Here is a 17136-nt window from a genome sequence, read left to right on the forward strand (position 1 = left end):
AATATCGCGAAAATGGTCATGAAAAGCTGGCGCTAGATAGTGAAGGATGGGGGAAGCTTGTGGCCGTGAAAGAGTTAAAGGCCTGATCAGTGATCCAAGTGTAAACAAATGGGGTCCTTGATATGAAAAAGGTAGTGAATCATTGCTCGACCTGATGTCGGGTAGAGAAGTTTGCTGATCAGGGTTCCACAGAAAACGGACAGGTTCAAGCTCATATCCTCTGTATCCCGGAGGTCATCGATATGCACCGATTGCCAGAGTCCTGAGGATAGAAAATGTTTTATCTATGTAAAAGGTACATATTACACAAATCATTACATCACAGAACAGTAACCAATGCTGAACCCACACCTCCTTGGAAGCCGATGTACTGAGATCGACTTGGGATCCGGAACAGCTTGGCGATGAACACCACGCAGCATGTCTGATCGTCCAATGACATCACGTAATTCATGGTGCAGTATCTGGATGCAGATAGAATCATTAACACATCATTGTTTGTACTAATACATGTACATATAATCTATGTGCCTTTCTCTTTGAGAGTCGGTAAGCCTTACTTTGCTGATGCTATGAGCTCATCACTGCAGTCGGATTCCTCTATGTCCATCTGGACGAAGAGAATGTGAAGAGATGGGCCAGCGTCTTGTAGGAAGCTCCTGAAAGAAGTTATTGGATAGAGTGTGAGAAAAGACTAAACCAAAAAAAGTTAATCCTATTAATGATGTTTGGTTAACAACACAGAGAACATACCGTATCTTGCCGCAGAAGGAGGCCTCTGTGTCAAACTGGTGGAGAGAGAGCAAGAGGATTCTTTCAGTGTGCAGGTCGAGAGCCCGAGCCACCAGTCTTACATCTGATCTGGTTAGCAAGCTGGAGAATGTAGTGACCTTTAAAAAAAGACAAAGAATTCAACACAAAAGGTGGACAACAGATACAAATGGTCAAAAATAATGTTTTATCCATGGTACATTGCCTACCTCAAGAAACTGGCTGGATTTGTGAGGTTTGCTCAGGTGGTGCTCCATGAAATCTCTGAGAGAGTGATGATGCTGCACACGGAAGTACATCTTCTGAAGTCTCTCTCTCTCCTGGTTGGCCAAGTCAGAATACTTTAGCCTCAGCACCGAGTCGGGGGTGGCACAGTTCAATAGGAAGCATTTGGCTAGTTCAAAGACCTCCTCATCCATGCTTTTAACAGAAGACACCACATTGTTTTCTGTCTCCATCTCATCTTTGTCCTCTTCTGGGATTTCGTTCACCCCTGTGTCATCTTCCAACACCTCCATAGGGACACCATCAATCTTTTCTGCTGACGCACTCCTTTGCTTTTTGTCGTCATGCTCTACATCCATTGCATCAACCACTTGATCGACCTCTTCATCGACCACCTCCTCTGTCATTGAATGAAGTGGCTCATTTGCTTCAACTTCTTCCAGCGGTTCATTTGATTCATCGTCTTGTTGTTGTTGTCTTAGTTCATTGTTTCCCATTAGCTGTGCTCTCCATTCTAGTGCCTGCAACAGCGCGCTGGCACAGGCATCACCATGGAAGCCGACAAATATGTCTGATAGTTTGAAATCCTCTGAGGTCCCTCCAGAAAAGCCTTCCACCCACTCTTTGAGTTTGTCCAAAACCATGCACTGCCATGCTGTCAGATCTGTGCTCCTGTCTACCTTGTGTTTTTCCAGCCTGTTGATGAGGGGTACAGGGAAGTGTTCATAAACCTTCTTCTGGTCCTCCACTACCACCAGCCTGAAGTCCTTGTGGACACGGCACTTGACTCTGTGGGAGCCCAGACCCAAATCGACATACTGCTGCTTACCGAGGTAAACATAGTACTGGTTCATAACATCATAAAGGCTCTCATAGAGATTCTGCATGTTCAGAAGGATGACAGTACGCCCGGTTTCCATGCACATCTTCACTCGGTTCACGTTCCGGCAGATTTGAGCATACTCCTGGTCCTTGGGGAATCCTGAGCCAAACACAATCTCAGGTGGGGTGTAGTCTTCTTTGGCAAATATTCTTTGCTGAAGGATATGGAGAGCCGAGTTGTTAGTGGTGAGCAAAAGTAGGTAGCGGCACTCTTGCCCGTTGTCTCGGTCAAGGTTCTTTCCCACCATTTGCAGGGTGCTTGGCTTGAGAACTTCTGTGATGTTTTGGGAAACCTCTTTGAAGAACGAGACGGAGTCAAAGCCTTCTGGCTGTCCACTGAAGTTACGCAAGATGGCCTCTACCAACTGGTTGTCATCAGGCTCTTGCTGTGAAGATTCCACTGTGGCGAAAAGCATCTTCACTAGGCTGTAGTAATCCCTGAGACCAAAGAACTGATTCTTTGCCGTTTCCCTGCAGATACTCAGGAACGCCTTTGCCAAAGGTGGGAAGAGATGTTTGATTTTCAGAAGAATGGGGTTGGAGGATGAGCAAATCCCTTTGGCGGTTTCCACCAGCTCATGTTCACTGGGATCCCATCTGGACACAAATATTCCTCTGTTCATCTTTGCTGGGTCAAGAGCCCAGTTGGAGATCCCGACAAAGCCAACCTTCATGTGTGGATCTGGCCTGTCGTTATCAATGCAGCCATCTTCCAAGAGGGGGTGAAGGGTCTTCAAGGGCATCTGCGGGGAATCTTCTGCCAGACCTATCTCATCAAGCACCACCACTGACACATACTCATCCATGTTCTTGTCTTTCTGAAAGCGTGCACAGTTTCTGAAGGTCGCTATGATCCCCTCTGGGCTCGAATGAGGACTGCACTGGAAGGAGACCATGTGAACCTGCTTCAGCTTCTTGAAGAGTTCACAGTGTGAGCTCTGGCCCTGCATGGCATCGGCAACAACTGTCTTGGCAAGAGACTTGGAGCTTCCCGGCTTGCCGACTAGAAAAAGTGGGATCCTGAGCTCAATGCAGAGCACCATGAGAAACACATTCTCTTTGAGGGCTATGTTTTTGGCTATAGTTGCCCTTGTCTGGATGTTCTGAAGGAAGTAGTCTTGACAGGATGAAATCTCATGCTGTAGCGCTTTTGCAGAGCAGAGGGGAGTTGGAAAGTATCTACTGATTGCAGAAAGGTACTGTTCCTTAGACACCAGAGATGGGTAGTAGCACACTCCCACCGCGAGAGCCAAGCACTTCAGTGTCATCTGAACAACATTGAGATCGTTGGAATTGGGGAACAGGTCACTGCTATGCTGGTAAAACCAAACTAGCACCTTCATTGACCTCTCCACGTCTCGTAGACTCACAAAGCTGCACTCGTTCTTGCGACTGCGCATGTAATTCTGGGAGGCTGCCAGTACGTCTGAAATGACGTCTTCACAAACTATTGGCAGAACGTGGTCAGCAACTTTCTTCTGAACTATCTGTCTGATGTAGGAGAGCTCCGTCAAATCACTCAGTTGGCCAAAGTCCCACACTAACGAGACCATGCTTGGAGGCAGTGGATGAACTCTGTACACCAGTTGCCTCAGAGGGACTTTGCCAAGACGGTCTTCAGTTTCCTCTGCTTTAACTCGGTATCCCAGACCTGCACGTTCCAAACGTTCCACCATTTCAGGTGAGTGTCTTCGGTACGGGTTGCACGCTGCGATTATCTTCAAGCCGCTGTTTGCCCTCAGAGGATGTCCTTGAACAGTGCGATCACACAGGATTTCCTTGATGGCAAAAAGGGACTCTGTGGTGTTGGCCTCATCAAAGAATAAAATGGTGTCAAGTTTGTGCATCCTGCGGTTCTCCGTGGCAAGTTTCTCTGCTTGCCTCACATTCCTGTAGATCATCTCGGCCGTCGTCCCGCCGTGTACTTTGACCAGCTTCATGTTCTGCACCGCTCTTCCCTCCCTCTGCAGATCACAAAGGAAACGGACCAACCTGGTCTTCCCACAGCCAGTTTCTCCCATGATGATGACCGGAATACCACACCGGAACCTCATGTGAATGGCTAACATCTTCATCACATTGTCGGCAGTAAGCTCGTACGTCTTATCCGGATCGAATCCTCTTCCTTTTTTGGCACAGACGACACACGAGATCCTCTTGATTTTGTCCAGTCGCGACAACTGGTCAAAGTCTTCAGTGAGAGAGATTCTTTGGCGCTCCAAACCCTCGAATAGTTTGGGTGTCATCACGTCTCCAATGAGCACCTTATCGCTGTGAGGATCAACTGCATTCAGAGTGTTTCCTCTCGGGTGTTTCTTCACGTGAAAACCAAGGAAAGACATTGAGACGTTGTCTGCGTTGAAGAAAATGTATGGATGAGGTTCACTTTCCCAATGTTTGCGAATGGTCAGATAGGATAAATGGCCATCCTCCACGTTGTCATCCAAGTGCAGCAAGGGGCTCTGGTCAGAGGTTTGCATAGATGGTGAAGCAAAATCCCGGGCCATCAAGATCATGAACTTCACAATGAAGCCCTTGAAGCCAGGCAGTTGATCGGCAAGGAACTCTGGATCACAGAAAACTGAGTTCTCACAATCTTTCAACTGGACATTGAGGAACCAAGTGAAGTTCTTCAGCTCGGCCCACGATGGATCTTGCATTCCACAGTTCCCCAGGAGGTGGTGTAGGCAATCAATAGGATCCCCCATTTTAGACCCTTCCAGGTACTTGAACGGATCCAGGTTCTGGTTGCTGTTGAAGAGCTTTAGGAACTGATAGGGTCTCTGAATTCCTTCACTGGAAAATTCCTCCTCGTCCATGAGTGGGTCCAAGGTCTTTCGAGTCAACAACCCACGATTAGCCAACAACAACTGTTTCACCTCCTTTGGGGGCCTACAGTGGATGGTCGGAAGAATGTCAAGAAGTCCCATTTTCATCTGTGAAGGCAACATTTATACAAACAAAATATTATTCATATTATTTTTGAATTTATGTTTTGTGTTACTGTATCTCCAGAATATTATTGTTCCATTTCTTGAACTTGGTTAAGCAAAGCATTCATTAGTATCAAGACTATTGAATGTTCTACCTCCTTTGGCTGGTTTGGAGGAGCTGTACATGGTCTCAGGACCTCAACTGTGATCAGGTGAGCTGGATTTCTTCTCCACAGCATTCCCTGGTTGTCACTCAAACAGCCCAGAACCAACAGATGGAACAGGAGTTCCTCAAGACCAAAATGAACCTGACAATAGACACAATGAGGACAATAGACATATGAGAACAGACGCATGAGGACAATAGACATGTGAGTACAATGGACACATGAAGACATTGGACACATGAGGACAATATACACATGAGGACAATAGACAAATGAGGACACTAGACACATGAGGACAATAGACACATGAGAATGAGCCTTACAAAATGGTATCATGGTATTTCCAAAAAGGTATTTCCATCATTTCTACGAATGATGGTAGTGACCAAAAGATTATGGAAATACCATGATATTACTGTTGTATTAGGTTGGATTATAGTGTAACGGTTTGAAGAATGATCAGCTGTTTTAGTTTACCGTTTTTAGTTTATTGTAAATTCTGAATGATTTGGGACAACCAGCGATTGTAAATAAGTCTTTTATTTTGAAATAGTCACTTCAGGAGGAAGTGACGTATTTGCTTTCTCTCACGCGACGACGTATGGTATCTGGCTTTACGTGCTGCTTTTACCTCAGTCTATCTGTGATTGATAAGAGGTAAGCAGCTATCAGTGGTACCTTGATGTTATATCTCTGGTCTAAGCCGATAATTTTGTAAATAGGTTTCCAAGTAATGAACCGAGTTATGAACAGTGGTTTGATGTTGATGATGTGCAGTTGTGTATTTGTTTATAAGAGATTTGGCCGTTTTCGCGAACTTTTATATGAGCACGTTGGCAAGCTAGCATTCGTGGGGGGAGGGGTTTTACACCTGGCTCTGCTGAGAAGTGTGTGTTCTAACTGGAGTTTTCTCCTACCACAGAGATGTGTGTACTACCAACAACATTGAGTGCTTAAGGCTGACGGCATTTTGTTTGTATAGTTGTACAGTACATTAAAATGGCTAAAAAAAAAAAAAAAAAAAAAATGCCGAAGGCATTCAAAATATGTGTGTTCTACCCAAATAATGACCAGAAGTAAGTCCTTACTTTTTCTTTCCTCCTTATGTTTCTCAGGCCAGGTGGCCCATTACACCATGAGCCCATCTCCCGTTTCCAAAAAATGCATTACAGACTGTTTGAAAAAGCTGTTTTGCTATGATAATTGGTAATGAAATATCAAAATAATGTTCAATAAGATGTACTTGTGTTTAATAAGTTGTTTTATTCAGAAGTTAACACAAATAAATAATATTACCAGTACAGTACAGTATCTAGCACACTCTCAGGAGCAAAACAGAAAGAATCATTTCAAACTTGAACTATGTGACATGGCTTGAATCAACTGCTCCAGTGGAGTTGCTCAGTGGCCAATGGTGTCAACTGTGGTTGTACTGGGCAGCTCCCAGGTGTGAATGGAACTGTGTGAATGTGAAGCAGGGCGTTCCTGAAAAAGAGCATCTGTGCTCAGCGAACCTACCCTGGGTAAATAAAAGGTAAAAAAAATAAAAATGTAAAAAAAAATTATTTTTTATTTTTTTAGATTAATGCGTTAATTATATTATCGCGCGATACTAGTATAGCGTTAACGCAGCACGTTAACGCAGCACGTTAACGCCGTTAACGGCCCAGCTCTAGTTTTTATCGTTTTCTGCAGCATTCTGCAGAACGTGATTTATAGCCAGTGATGCCACAGATTACTTGTAAAAGTAATCTGATGACTGATTACTGATTACTCCTTTAAAAAGTAATCTTAGTTACTTTACTGATTACTTGATTATCAGAGTAACTTAGTTACTTTGAAAGTAACTAGGTTACGAAGTCGTCCCCCCTGCTGCTGCCACAACATAAGAATGACAAAAAAAATTTAGTAAAATGTACTCAGTTTGAGTAAAATGTACTAATAGGGCAGGTAGGCCTATCTATAGATCTATAGATTTCACAAAAGATAAATGGTCAATAACACCACATGTAGGCTGATATGTAGCCTACCTTTGAGGCCTGCCCCATTCAGATATGGTTCTACGTTATTATTATTTATTATTGTGTGAATGAATGAATGAAAACTTTATTTAACAGATTGCAGAATGGGTACAATACAGTACGGCTCAATACATACAATTGTTAAGGGGATGCAGACCTGAGAAAGACGTTTGTCTTGTTTCCATCAGGGTCCCCCATTTTCAATTCATATAGACATTTATGACATACACAACATACATGACATTTATGGCATAGGGACTTATAGGTATTTAGTACTGATACATTTGTGACATAAACGGTATTCAAATATACAGTACTGTTACCCCTAGATCCTGACAGAGTATATACATATGATGGGGAGGGGACTGTACATTAGGAGGGGGTGGGTGGGTGGGAGGGAAATATACACACGGCGGGGAGGGAATATATATACTGCAGTGTTGTCAGTGTGCTACTGACAACCTACATACTGCAGTATGGTGTTCCATGTTCATGAATAGTGCAAGCAAAAGATGTTTAACTCAAAGGTGGAACATACTGTTTGGCTGGTGCAGCTCCGACTCCGAGTCCTGTAGAAGTCGATGGTCGTGCTGTTCTGTATATTCCATATGCGGTAGACAGTATTTTGTTTCCTCCGCAAAGTGAATGTTTTTTTCACCCGGCTTAGTTTACACAAACGTTAAGTAGACTAGTGAACTTCCAGTGCAAGGAAGCGTTACGAGCGCGAGCGTCTCCCTGCTACTGTAGCTCGCAGGTCAGCCTGATAATAACAATAACAGCCGCGCCCACCAGCATGGCTCAACACGCGAGTTTGCGTGCTGTGACGTCACTCCCCAATACAAGGAAAAGCTTTCCAAACGTATATTTGACTGTCGAAAACAAAAACGAAAATACTGCATTCCACCTGCATTATGATGAGATAGTAACGAAATAGTAACGCACAGCCACTTGAACAAGTAACTGCAATCAGATTACTGGCTTGTAAAGATTAACGCGTTAGATTACTATTTTCGGGGGAAAGTAATCAGATTACAATAACGCGTTACTTAGTAACGCGTTAGTGGCATCACTGTTTATAGCCCTAAATGCATTATATTGATGATCAACTACAGTTTGATAGCGATCGGTGCGAGATAAAAAATGTCAAATGGACGTGCTTCTAGAAGTTACTACTTATCATCTGATGTTGACCGGATGGGGGGGGGTCGTTTATAATTCTGTGGCCAACGTTAGATGATTCATCTAGTGTGGGTGATATGATCATTAGAGCAGTTTGTATCGAACACGGTAAACTCACCGCAGCTTCCTCGTAGCGTTGGCCGATGAGCGTGGAGCAAAAATATTCCTATTATGGGATGTTGAAATATGCGATCCATCTCCAGGTTGTATAATAGTATATACGTCCAAATCATGTTGTTTATCGAGTTATTGGTAACGGATCACTATCCATTGTGTCGCGCTCGAGTCCCGGGACCTATAGCGAGTGATCGGACCGAATTTGGATGAGCACCAGTTTCCGTTTCCGGTTTGGACGATACGCCGATCGGCCACCAGATGGCGCTCTTGAACCGTTGGAGAGTTGAGAGGGGATCAACAGTAGATCTCAAGTCTCCGCGGGAGAAATATGATTGCGATCACAGATTTTTGAAATATTGATCTCAATGACGTGTTACGGCGTCATTGGCAGAATGAGCATGGCGGGGAATGACGAGTTTAGGCGTCCTTGGCGGTCAAAGTGTTAAGGCTGACGGCATTGTATGTTTTTTATACTTGACAGTAAAGAAAAGAAGTACTCCGTCCATCCTGTCTCCCGTGTCCATTATTCACGCAGAGCAGAAACACAGTGGTCACAATAGCATGGTATTATTTAAGTACAAAAGTGGTACCATGGTGATGCATAACTTTTATGGCAGTGCCATAAATTATTCATGCAATGGCTGGTACCATGGAAAAACTGAAATTACCACCAAACTACCATGATACTTTTTGAATGTACTTAGGTTCGTAACCTTTTAAAGACTTTCAATGTGTTTCATTCTGTATGAGATGCTATGTTTATGGAAATAAACATCATGCTGATAGGATGATGACTCCAAGTAAAAAAAAAAATCCGGATGCAACAGGGAATAGAGACGCCGTTTTAGCCATTTTAGCGTGGGAGGACAGAATTCCACCAAACGATTGCCTCAACAATACCAAACAAATACACAACGCAGATGGCCAGGAGAGGGAGATGGAGACTGATCATCAACAAAAAGCTAAAAACACGATTGTAGCAAACTACAAAAGATATGAACTAGGGGTGTAACGGTACGTGTATTCGTCCTGCGAATTTACGGTATGGCCGTCACAGTGCGGTACGTGCAGCCATACGAAGAATACGCCTCACAGCGCAAACATACCAGTCGCACATGCAGGCATTCGCGGGTTCCGTGCGAGAATAGTGCGCGTGGCCGGGCACACCGAGTCCGACTTCAGACACGGAGGAAGGCACATTTACATTGGAACAGCTGCAGGGGCATTACAATTTTACAGTTTTCTTTCGTTTTCTTGTTCGCCCAATAATGTTAACCAAATGAAACCAATGGAAAGACACACACACACGCGTCGCCAACACACACAACGCCAACACACACACCAACAACCGCGGACTCTCTCTCACAGGCACAGCTGATCAAATAAAAAAAAGAAACATACTTTTCCGCACTGATCATCTGAGCTCCTCTCCAGTTGAACTACTACTGTGTTTAAATCCAAATAATCCTCTGCCATTGTTGTAACATGTCATCTGTTCTCTAGTATTCAGTCTCGTGAAGTTAAATTCTCTCTAGAAGTGAAACTGAAACTTCACAAGGATAAGTTGTTAAAGGGGCAGTGGATGCCTGAACACAGAATGACACCAGCCTGACTACCAGGGCAAGCCTATAGAAAATTATTCTATATAATAATAATAATAATTATAATAATTATCATAAATATAATATATAAAAAAAAAATTTTAAATTAAAATTAAAATTAAATATAAATAAAAAAAATGATATTAATTTAATTTAATTTGTAGACCTAAACCTATATTTTATAGTATAGCTATGGGTCTAATAACGCCGTCGAGTCTCATAATTCCAGGGAAAAGACACGAAAACAGCGTTTTTGTGTCATTCAATAAACACGTCGTAATTTTTCGCCTGATTATCGGATCTTCCTGAAATCAATGCTAGATCATCACTATTATCCTTTGTCGTGCACACATGCAATGTGGCTTAGACCGGCGCCCCCCCCCCCCCCCCCTCCTGCAACCCAACGGCATACAGCCAAACAGCTATAACACAGATAGCTTCAATCGCAGTAGAAATAAATATCAGATCAACGCAAGCTTTCATATATGGTGTTTCATACCTGGTCTCTGAAGTAATGCAAAAAAAAGAATCCAATAATCTCATCGCCATTCCAGTTATCCACAGCGATCCTGTCTCCGACGTTATTGGGCATTGCACTTCAACGGGCGGGCGGGGGTCAGTAGTCCAAACCATCCCTAGAAGCGTGTGTTTTGCCGGAGTGTTTAGGACCCGCCCCCACGCCGCAGCTCGGTAGGGAAAAGAAACCAACCCCTTTCTAACGGGGTGCATTACTGGCCGATGGCGTTAGAGGGCGGTATAATACCGTCTGCCAGCTCAGACACTCAGAACAGTATGCACAAGGTGCCCCGCTGAATTATGAATGGCAATAGATAATAAAATAAATACCATGACAGAAACGTAGACATTTCCGGCACTCAACGATCGGACGACAGAAACGTAGTTCTACGACGTGAACGGCACTGGAAGTGTTAATAATAATTAGATTTTTAGATTAATGCGTTAATTATATTATCGCGCGATACTAGTATAGCGTTAACGCAGCACATTAACGCAGCACGTTAACGCCGTTAACGGCCCAGCTCTAGTTTTTATCGTTTTCTGCAGCATTCTGCAGAACGTGATTTATAGCCCTAAATGCATTATATGCATAATTCTACGTGAACGGCACTGGAAGTGTTAATAATAATTATTATAAATGTTTTTTTTTCTGTTGTACAAAACTCGTACCGAACCGTAACCCCAATACCAAGGTACGTACCGAACCGCGGCTTCTGTGTACTGTTACACCCCTAATATGAACACATAGGTGCTTCACAGTTTTCTTCTGCATAGTATTCTATGAGAAACTGCAATGGACTTACTGCAGCAGTGTCGATGTGTAGGAGTACAGGGTCCTGCTCCCTCAGTGGTGCTAGCCTGTCCGATAGATTCTGAATGAAGGAGTCCACATCAACACGTGGTTCAATCAGTCTGAGCCTGATGTGTTGGGCCCTGGGAGATCTCCGCTGGGACTTTTCAAACAAACGGTCCACATAAAGGGACTTTCCTGTGGGCAGAAGGAAAGGGCATTACATCATTGCAAGAATAACATGGAAGATGAATATTGTTTTAATTACAACATATTAATAATTCAACAAAATATGATGAACAAAAAGTTGAATAACAATTTGGTAACAACAGCTAAGACAATAACTTTCTTTTTTTTATAAACTTTTTCTCCCATTTTCTATTTTTCTCCCATCCCAATTTCGTATCATCCAATTCAACCCTCCCCTGTCTCGAACGATGTTTCTTGCCTCCCACAAGCCGGCTGCAATGTGGACTAAGTCATACATAGCACGAGTCCCCTCCGATACTCGAGGTAACAGCCGTCGCATCTTTTCACCTGCGCGCCGCGATCTTTCAGCGCCAGGGGTCTGCGCTTTGGAGGGGCGCCGCTCCCATCGCTTCCTGATTCTACTGCGCAGGCGCACCAACCGACCTGTAGGAGACGCTGTCCATAACGCCCGATCCCCACCCATCAGTTTCCCACCCCCTAATACTGCCAATGTGTATTAGTACGGACGACCAGCTAAACTGAAAGCAATGTGGAGCGCTGGGCTCGAACAGGCGAACCCAGCGTCTCCAGTATTCGTGGTGAGCGCCTTGCCCACTGCACCACGTAGCCGCCCCTAAGACAATAACTTTCAAGTAACAATATACAAATTATTATCTAAGGCATGCCAGCGCATGACATTAACCACCAGACACAAACCAGCTCATCCTTACCAACTGCGGGGCGTGTGGAAGACACCACCCACGCCGACAGTCTGTCTGGATACATCAGCGTGACCGGCCCGCCTGAGCACGGCACAGCTAAGTGGTGGTGTAGATATCTCCTGGCAGAATCGACTCTTAAATCCACTCCCGCCTGCACCTTGTAGTTGCTGAAGAACGAGGGCACGTATCGGTGCTGGTGCAGAACAGGGCTGACGATCACCAGGCGATAATGGGGGCCTGCGCTTCCCTCGAGAAGCTCAAAGGTTTCCCCCGAGGCCACACTGACCTCATAGCCCAACAGCCCGGGGTTGAGCAGACTATAAATCCTCTGCTGGCTGCTTTGGGAAGCTCGGCCCAGAGCTCGCCGGAGGAAGATCTCCACCTCTTCCTCCGTGGTCTCCTCTCCGCAGACCAGCACCTCATCTGTAGAAGGCGGCGGCTGCTCGGGGCTCTCCATGTAAAAAGACAGGGTTGAAGTCAAAACTTCTGTGGTTGGGCAAAGAACCAGATTGGGTTTTCCTTCCTGGAGTGAAGGAGGCAGCCTCCTGTTCACAAGCCATTGGTTTGCGTTGGAGAGGTGTGAGAGGAAGTGGGCTAGTGTGGAGACATCCAGATGCTGGTGGAGGTACCGTGGCATGTCGTCCTTGAATTGCCTCCAGAGGTCCTCAATGCTATCTTCAGCATCCTGCTTCATTGCAACACCTTGGGTTGAATGTGAAAGGTTCACAGCATCTTCATCATCATCATCAATGTTATTCTCTTCCTCATCTTCTGAAGAGAATACGATCAAACTCTTTTCATCATCTTGATGCCCGCTTGGTCCAGTTGATCTGGTGTCCATGGAGGACTCTATATCTTCATCATCATCATTATCCATGCTATTCTCTTCCTCATCTTCTGAAGAGAATACGATCAAACTCTTTTCCTCATCTTGATGCCCGCTTGGTCCAGTTGATCTGGAGTCCATGGAGGGCTCAATGTCTTCATCATCATCATTATCCATGCTATTCTCTTCCTCATCTTCTGAAGAGGATATGATCAAACTCTTTTCATCATCTTGATGCCCGCTTGGTCCAGTTGATCTGGAGTCCATGGAGGGCTCAATGTTTTCATCATCCTCATAATCATCATCATCATCCCCATAAGGCACATCTGTTACTTTAGCAAAGGCTTCTCTGACATCAGTCAGGGTGCATTGGGGCTTTATAGGAGACAGTAAATGCCATAATTGTTGAGGAGCGGTGGTCTGCCTTTGACATACATTGAGTATCCAGTGACAAAGGTACACCATCTGCTCTGAGGTGTAGTGGTTCAGCAAGTGGAAATGGGAGCGCTTGTCACTGATAAAGGAACACCATTCCTTATGGCAGACCTCCATGGAGCGACACAGCTCCTGGAGCTGCTCCGTTACATCTCCACGGTACACCATCTCCTTATCCCACACTGAGGAGAAGGTTATCCGGATACAAGGTGGCCGCTCTTCTTGACAGCACTGGACCTCCGCCTTCCATTCCCTGAAAAGCATATTGCCCGATGTCTGCATCTGAAGGAGGATGGTGCTCAATCTTTGAACTCCTTCAAAGACCTACAGGGGGATAAAAATGAGATATTCCCATAATTAATCTCAACACAAACTTTTTGACAGATTGGACATGTCATTTTTTGCTGCTGTCGTGTTGAAATGGAAATTACACTACAAAATTGACCTCTGACCTGCGTGAACCTATTGACTTGTTCCTTGCCGTGTTGTCCTTTCGATGACATGAGCATGAGTTTGTTCTGTAGCTCGAGCAGGTCGTCGAGGCTGTAGCTCTTCTCCTCGTGGGCCTGCTTCACTCTTAACAGCAGGAGGCTCTGCATACATCTCTGCAAAAAGGTAGACAGCGCCAACATACCGGTAATGTATCAATAACACAAGAAACCATGCAGAATGTCCTGGGATTATCAATTTAGATGCATGGTCACGTCACTCAAAAGGCTTTGGATCATAAACTGTACCTGGTCAGATCTGAATAGTGTATTATACATCTTTTATTTCAAACCTTTATTTAAACTCCAAAGACAACTGAGTTTTCCCTCATTTACAGTCAAGTCGAGTGTACATACAAGGTTAAGCAAAAAAAGGCATATAAAATCACACAGAATATGAAATTATAACAATAAGACAAGTAAGGATAACAATCAATTAAAACATGTACAACTTGATTGACAATGGTTTGAGATCAAGGGTTTAAACTCTGCAACAGAGGGGAGAATCTCAAGCTTAAGGACTGTTGGAGTTCATTCCATGAGCTAGGGGCATCATTCAGACTGTGTTGGTGGGAGATTGTCCTCACCTTCTTTGTGCATCCTTCAGACGCTCCTATGTGATAAACCCCATGGGCGTTAATGGCAGAAGCCAGCGAGAGCGACGACTGCTCCACAGAACCATGGGTCTCCTTTAGTCCCTTGAACCAGCTCAGCAAACGAGTGGATTCCCTCTAGACAGAAAACAAGGTCACAAGTGTCATGCCGACTTCTGCGGAGCAAAAGTGTGTTTATATTTGAATGCAAATATAATGAGGAAGTGAATACCAATTTCTGCGGGAGTTTCTCGTCTCTATGTAGGGTGTCCCACACCTGTCTGGCACAGGTCATGAACTGATTGAAGTCAGCTGTGGAGGAGAGAGAGTAGAGCAAGGGGCCGTAGCCCATCACCGCATCATGGAAGCAGGCCACTTGATCTATCTCTCGGTCATTCTCTCCAGCAGAGATGGAGGCCAGTTCCACAAAGACCTTCACATCACTCATGCCTGGTGAGAGAAAATGAATGTATAGAGAGAGAGAGAGAGAGAGAGAGAGAGAGAGAGAGAGAGAGAGAGAGAGAGAGAGAGAGAGAGAGAGAGAGAGAGAGAGAGAGAGAGAGAGAGAGAGAGAGAGAGAGAGAGAGAGAGAGAGAGAGAGAGAGAGAGAGAGAGAGAGAGAGAGAGAGAGAGAGAGAGAGAGAGAGAGAGAGAGAAAAAAGGAAGACATTAAAACGTGCCTTTTACTACTGAATACAGTTTAGTGAGAATACATTTGTGCGCTCCACATAAATAGATAAATAGAATTGTTTTCATGTAAGGTTCTTACTACTCAGGTTGTCTTTCACCCAGATGACCAGGGCATGGCTCTCCAGGAACACCTCCAGGCAGTCAGTGTGCTGCATGGTGACCTTGGACAGCTGCTGCTTGGCATCAATCAAGTCATCAGTGAGGGACCCAAGGGCCCTCTGATTAAATGCTTCTTCTCTCTGTTGAATATGGACACATTTATATAATAAAATAATAATAATGTACATAAATAATAATGTACATAAGATCATTTTAAAAGTACAAAAATACAAAAAAGAAACAATGCGATTATGTTACCATTTGGGTGAGACTGCGTATCTCATTGAAATCCCCAGAAAGCCTCATGCTGGTTGCAATTTTAAGGACTGCACTGGCTGTGGCTGCTGCCTCGTGGAGCTGCCGATACTGCTGGATTTGACAGAGTCTGAGCTTTACCCAGTCGGGCTCCAGGCTAAGTCCCTCGGATGCTTGAAACGCCGCTGACATCAGGCTCAGTTCCCTCTCCATCAGTTTCCCATCTCCCTGGTCACCGATGTCACGCAGTGTCTGGTCAAGCTCCCCAAAGGTGACCTGTGCACTTGCGATTCTGAGGCCAAGCTGAAGGAAATCCCTCAGTAGTGGCTGCCAGATGATGTCATCAACCTGCGTGAGGGTTACTGGAACAGGCGAGGCATTTGGCTGCACCCTTGACGCCACCTCTGCTGCCTGCTTGACCCAGGAGGTGAGGATTATGTTGCTCTGGCGGTGCCCGTGCATCTGCCTGGCCATGTCCAGGACATTCTGACTAGTGTCGTACCAGATGACCTGGCCAGGATCCGTCTTCCTCTGCTTCTCCCAGTCATCCACGGGTCGCACCAGAACCAGTCTGTTCAAGTTTACAGCCTGGAGATCTGCTTTGTGTTTGTCCTCGAGGGCAGACAGCTCGGCAACTGGCGAAATAAAAACTCAGTTACCAAAGTGATTCACTAAAGGCTTTTTATACAGTGGGGGGGCGGTGTGGCCACACGGACCGCAGCTGCTTAAAAGAACACGCCAACATTTGGGGTAATTAGCTTACCATCTTCTCCAGAGAGAGACAAGAAGATAGATACCAGTTTCCTCTGTGCGTTCAGTAGAAAGCTATCTGGCTGCACGTTAGCCTAGCTTAGCACAATGAATGGAAGCGAACCGGTTAGCCTAGGCATTGTCCAACTAACACCTCTCCCGAAAGCTAACTGGCCATGTCCGCTTCCATTACCCTGGCAGCACATCACCCCACCCTCATACACCTTCACTGGCTTCCCGTAAAATCTTGTGTCACCTTCAAGATCCTCCTGCTCACATATAAATCCATACACACCACTGCCCCTCAATACCTATCCGACGTTCTCCACACCTACACCCCTCCGCTCCTCTGACACAGGCTTACTCACTATCCCACAAGCCAGGTTGCGGACCTTCGGGGACAGGGCTTTTAGTGTCGCTGCCCCCACCCTTTGGAACTCCCTCACCATGGACATCCGAAATGCTAACTCTCTCGTCCACTTTAAAAACCTGCTGAAGACCCACCTCTTCACCCAGGCATATGGTCTCTGATGCTCCTGAGCATCCTATTCATTCTGTTTGTTCTGTTTAGTTCTGTTGTTGTTCTGTTCTGTTTTTGTAATTAGTTTCTTAGTTTAGGTCACCGTTATCCTCTCCCCTCCCCCTTTTTATTGTAAAGCGCCTTGGGTACGTGAAAGGCGTTATATAAATTCAAGGCATTATTATTATTATTGTCTCTCTCTGGAGAAGACGATAAGCGAATTTCCCAAAATGTTGCCGTGTTCCTTTAAGTTCGGCACCCATGGTAATAGATTAATGTATTTACACAGCCCCAGGACTGCAGTAATGGCTTGCGGATCCCTGGTGCTTCCCTGATGCAACTTGGCATCCCTGGTGCTGCATGG

The 17136-nt window shown here is 45.0% G+C and overlaps 1 protein-coding gene across 1 annotated transcript in view; it reads right to left on the bottom strand.

The window, feature by feature from the left end:
• The window catches only part of rnf213b (ring finger protein 213b), a 121419-nt gene that overhangs the window by 82598 nt on the left and 21685 nt on the right, over nt 1-17136 (bottom strand). Inside the window, exons 12-25 of the mRNA XM_084323284.1 lie at nt 15506-16137; nt 15228-15387; nt 14691-14908; nt 14453-14596; nt 13830-13982; nt 13267-13701; nt 12126-12963; nt 11219-11403; nt 4967-5119; nt 981-4814; nt 754-890; nt 561-659; nt 352-464; nt 152-262 (exon numbers count right to left, since the gene is read on the bottom strand). Of these exons, the coding sequence (XP_084179410.1) occupies nt 152-262; nt 352-464; nt 561-659; nt 754-890; nt 981-4814; nt 4967-5119; nt 11219-11403; nt 12126-12963; nt 13267-13701; nt 13830-13982; nt 14453-14596; nt 14691-14908; nt 15228-15387; nt 15506-16137 (7212 nt within the window). The remainder of the gene's footprint in view (nt 1-151; nt 263-351; nt 465-560; nt 660-753; nt 891-980; nt 4815-4966; nt 5120-11218; nt 11404-12125; nt 12964-13266; nt 13702-13829; nt 13983-14452; nt 14597-14690; nt 14909-15227; nt 15388-15505; nt 16138-17136) is intronic.

Source organism: Notolepis coatsorum (genome assembly GCF_963971535.1).
Source record: "Notolepis coatsorum genome assembly, chromosome: 10".
Lineage (NCBI taxonomy): Eukaryota > Metazoa > Chordata > Actinopteri > Aulopiformes > Paralepididae > Notolepis > Notolepis coatsorum.